The sequence below is a fragment of the Cebus imitator genome, unplaced genomic scaffold, assembly GCF_001604975.1.
Source record: "Cebus imitator isolate Cc_AM_T3 unplaced genomic scaffold, Cebus_imitator-1.0 Scaffold82, whole genome shotgun sequence".
In the NCBI taxonomy this organism is placed as follows: domain Eukaryota; kingdom Metazoa; phylum Chordata; class Mammalia; order Primates; family Cebidae; genus Cebus; species Cebus imitator.
In genome coordinates, this window is record NW_016107397.1 from 3,262,015 (window position 1) to 3,266,058 (window position 4,044).

The following is a 4,044-nucleotide window of genomic DNA, read 5'->3' on the forward strand; positions in this document are numbered from 1 at the left end:
TGGTCACCGGTGAACTGTTGCCTGCAGGAGGGGCTGACAAGGTGCTCGCCTCAGTAGTGGCCCCAGGTGTGGTGGTGGCAGGTTCGGTGGTTGTTGGTGTGCTCTCTCCACCAGGAGCGGTTGAAAACGTGGTGGCGCCTACAGGAGTGCTAGGGGAAGATCTGCTCTGAGTGGATGTAGTCACTGTTGAGCTGGTGCCCGCAAGAGCTGTTGACGGGGTCCTGGCCACGGTAGTGGCCCCACTTGTGGCGGTCACAGGCTCGGAGGTTGATGGCATGCTTTCTCCACCGGGTGAGGTTGAAGGCGTGGTGGCGCCTCCAGGAGTGATAGGGGAGGAAGTGGCCTGAGTAGAAGTGGCCACCAGTGAGCTGGTGCCTGCAGGAGCGGTTGCTGGCGTGCTGGCCTCGGTCGTGGTCCCAGGTGTGCTGGTGGCAGGCTGAGTGGTTGATGGAGTGCTTCCTCCACCAGGAGTGTTTGAGGATGTGGTGGAGCCTGCAGGAGCAGTAGGGGCGGAAATGCCCTGAACAGACGTGGTCACCGGTGAACTGGTACCTGCTGGAGGAATTGACGGGGTGTTGGCCTCAGTAGTGGCCCCAGAGGTGGGGGTGGCAGGCTGAGTGGTTGATGGTGTGCTTTCTCCACCAGGAGTGGTTGAAGGCCTGCTTGCACCTCCAGGAATGGTAGAGGAGAAACTGGACTGAATAGATGTGGTTACCAGTGAGCTGCTGCCTCCAGCAGCAGTTGACAAGGTGCTGGCCTCCGTAGTGGCCCCAGGCGTGGTGGTGGCAGGTTCGGTGGTTGATGGCATGCTCTCTCCACCAGGAGCGGTTGAAAACGTGGTGGTGCCTACAGGAGTGGTAGGGGCGGATCTGCCCTGAGTAGACGTGGTCACTGGTGAGCTGGTGCCCACATGAGCGGTTGACGGGGTGCTGGCCTCCGTAGTGGCCCCACTTGTGGTGGTCAGAGGCTCGGAGGTTGATGGCATGCTTTCTCCACCGGGTGAGGTTGAAGGTGTGGTGGCACCTCCAGGAATGGGAGGGGAGAAACTGGCCTGAGTAGACGTGGTCACCAGTGAGCTGGTGCCCGCAGAAGCGGTTGTTGGCGTGCTGGCCTGGGTAGTGGCCCCAGGTGTGCTGCTGGCAGGCTCAGTGGTTGATGGTGTGCTTCCTCCACCAGGAGCAGTTGGGGATGTGGTGGTGCCTCCAGGAGCAGTAGGGGAGGAAATGCCCTGAATAGACATGGTCACCGGTGAACTGGTACCCGCCGGAGGAATTGATGGGGTGCTGGCCTCAGTAGTGGCCCCAGGCGTCGGGGTGGCAGGCTGAGTGGTTGATGGTGTGCTTTCTCCACTGGGAGTGGTTGAAGGCCTGGTTGCACCTCCAGGATTGGTAGAGGAGAAACTGGACTGAATAGACTTGGTTACCAGTGAGCTGCTGCCTACAGCAGCAGTTGACAAGGTGCTGGCCTCCGTAGTGGCCCCAGGCATGGTGGTAGCAGGTTCAGTGGTTGATGGCGTGCTCTCTCCACCAGGAGCGGTTGAAAACGTGGTGGTGCCTGCAGGAGTGGTAGGGGCGGATCTGCCCTGAGTAGACGTGGTCACTGGTGAGCTGGTGCCCGCAGGAGCAGTTGATGGGGTCCTGGCCTCGGTAGTGGCCCCACTTGTGGCGGTCAGAGGCTTGGAGGTTGATGGCATGCTTTCTCCACCAGGTGAGGTTGAACGTGTGGTGGCACCTCCAGGAATGGGTGGGGAGAAACTGGCCTGAGTAGACGTGGTCACCAGTGAGCTGCCCGCAAAAGCGGTTGTTGAAGTGCTGGCCTGGGTAGTGGCCCCAGGTGTGCTGCTGGCAGGCTCAGTGGTTGATGGTGTGCTTCCTCCACCAGGAGCAGTTGAGGATGTGGTGGTGCCTTCAGGAGCAGTGGGGGAGGAAATGCCCTGAATAGACATGGTCACCAGTGAACTGGTGCCCGCAGGAGGGGTTGACAATGTGCTGGCCTCAGTAGTGGCCCCAGGTGTGGCGGTGGCAGGCTTGTTGGTTGATGGTGTGTTTCCTCCAACAGGAGAGGTTGAATGCGTTGGGGCACCTCCGGGAGTGATAGGGGAGGAAGCGGCCTGAGTAGACATGGCCACCAGTGAGCTCGTGCCTGCAGGAGCAGTTGCTGGCGTGCTGGCCTCGGTCATGGCCCCAGGTGTGCTGGTGGCAGGCTGAGTGGTTGATGGTGTGCTTCCTCCACCAGGATTGGTAGAGGATGTGGTGGAGCCTGTAGGAGGAGTAGGGGAGGAAATGCCCTGAATAGTCGTGGTCACCGGTGAACTGGTGCCCGCAGGAAGGGTTGACAATGTGCTGGCCTCAGTAGTGGCCCCAGGTGTGGCAGTGGCAGGCCCTGTGGTTGATGGCATGCCTCCTCCACAGCGTGAAGTTGAAGACGTTGTGAAGCCTCCAGGAGCGGTCAGAGAGGAACTGGCCTGGGTAGCGGTGTTCCCCAGTGTGGTTGTAGGATCCCCAGATGTTAAACACGTGTTGGTTGCAGACCTGTTCATAGAGTTATTTGTGAGAAATGGCTCTCTGGATGTATTCCTCCCTTTACTCTGTTTTGATATGGGTGTGGTGGTGTCTTCAGAAGTTGTAGGAGATGAAGGGTCTTCAGCAGAATCTCGGAGAGGTGTGGTGCTGTCATTGTTAGATTTTGAGGTTGTGCCTGGGTCTACTGATGTCAACCCAGGACTGGAGACACCAGGAGTGTCTGAATGCATGCTGGTCTCATCGGAGGTCATCTCAGGGGTGGGCGGGTTTCTCGAACCAAGTCCCGTCATCGCGAGGTTTGTAAGTGTTTTACCTATGGCGGTGTTCACCACAGAACCTGTTTAAGATACAATGACATTTTCTTTAGGAGTTTCTTAGGGTTCTCTACGTCAGGAGTGATTGTTGTAGTGGGCTTTTTCCTGAACATGTGTTCAGAGGAGTGATGTCATTATCCCTATTCAGGATGAAGTGGAGTCCGTTTCTCCAGTGCCTTAGTCTCTCCTGCCCATAGTTCTACACCATTAGGAGTTGAACTCAACCCGAACCCTCTTTCTTGCACAGTCCCTGCCTGCGTCACTTCCACACCTGCCTGTCTTTCCTGGCCACAGATCTCAAGCTGTCACACACTGTACAATCTGGGGGCTTCACCAGCCTGGCAGGGGTCACTCCAGTCTTTCGCAGGTGGGCCACCTTCCCAGATCTTGGAGTCTGTCTCCTTACCTGTCTGTTGGCTCCAAGACAGCTGCCGGCACTGTAGGCTCTGGGGGCCCTCTTGGGAGACACACCCCCCTCCATCCCACACAGTGCTGTTCATGCCAAGGTCTGAAAGAGACAAAGGGGAGTTAGTCTCCAGAACCAGTATCCTCTTTCATTCTCTTGAAGCTTCTGAGTCTGTACTCCCTGCCCTGGAAAGTCCCTGGCCCCTGGACCAGCATGCCGATTTCAGTTAGAAATCAGCCATATCAGGACCCTGCCCTTAGAAGTAAAGGAAGAAGATGGGGCAGGGGGTTTGCTCCCTATCCTGGGGGAGGCCCAGGAATGTCATATTGTGCAGGTAACAGGTGCTTATAGTCCCAGCACTTTGGGAGGCTGGGGCGAGAGGGTCGCTTGAGCCCAGGCGTTCAAGGCTGCAGTGAGCTGTGGTTGCACCACTGCACTCCAGCCTAGGTGACAGAGTGAAACTCTATCTCTATAAAATTTAAAATATTAGCTGGGGATGGTGGCACACACCTGTAGTCTCAACTACTGCAGAGGCTGAGACAGGAGGATCACTTGAGCCCAGGAGATCATGTTCATAATGAACTATGATGGCACCCCTGCACTCCAGCCTGGGTGACAGAATGAGACCTTGTCTCTTAAATAAATAAATATTTTTAAAAGAGAGAATATGGCCTATTAGAATAACATGCCAACTGGCTGGGCGCGGTGGCTCATGCCTGTAATCCCAGCACTTTGGGAGGCCAAGGCAGGCGTATCACGAGGTCAGGAGTTCGAGATCAGCCTGGCCAACATGGCAAAATCC

At 56.8% G+C, this 4,044-nt stretch overlaps 1 protein-coding gene across 2 annotated transcripts in view; it reads right to left on the reverse strand.

Moving 5' to 3' along the window:
* MUC17 (mucin 17, cell surface associated) overlaps window positions 1–2,095 on the reverse strand; it is a 24,013-nt gene extending 21,918 nt beyond the window's left edge. Inside the window, exons 1-2 of one of the 2 annotated variants that reach the window (XM_037740286.1) lie at window positions 1,817–2,095; window positions 1,447–1,465 (exon numbers count right to left, since the gene is read on the reverse strand). In XM_037740286.1, coding sequence (XP_037596214.1) covers window positions 1,447–1,465; window positions 1,817–1,945 — 148 coding nt within the window. In that variant the 5' untranslated portion in view covers window positions 1,946–2,095. The other variant, XM_037740285.1, reaches the window with a different exon arrangement.
* Window positions 2,096–4,044: the final 1,949 nt, after the last annotated feature.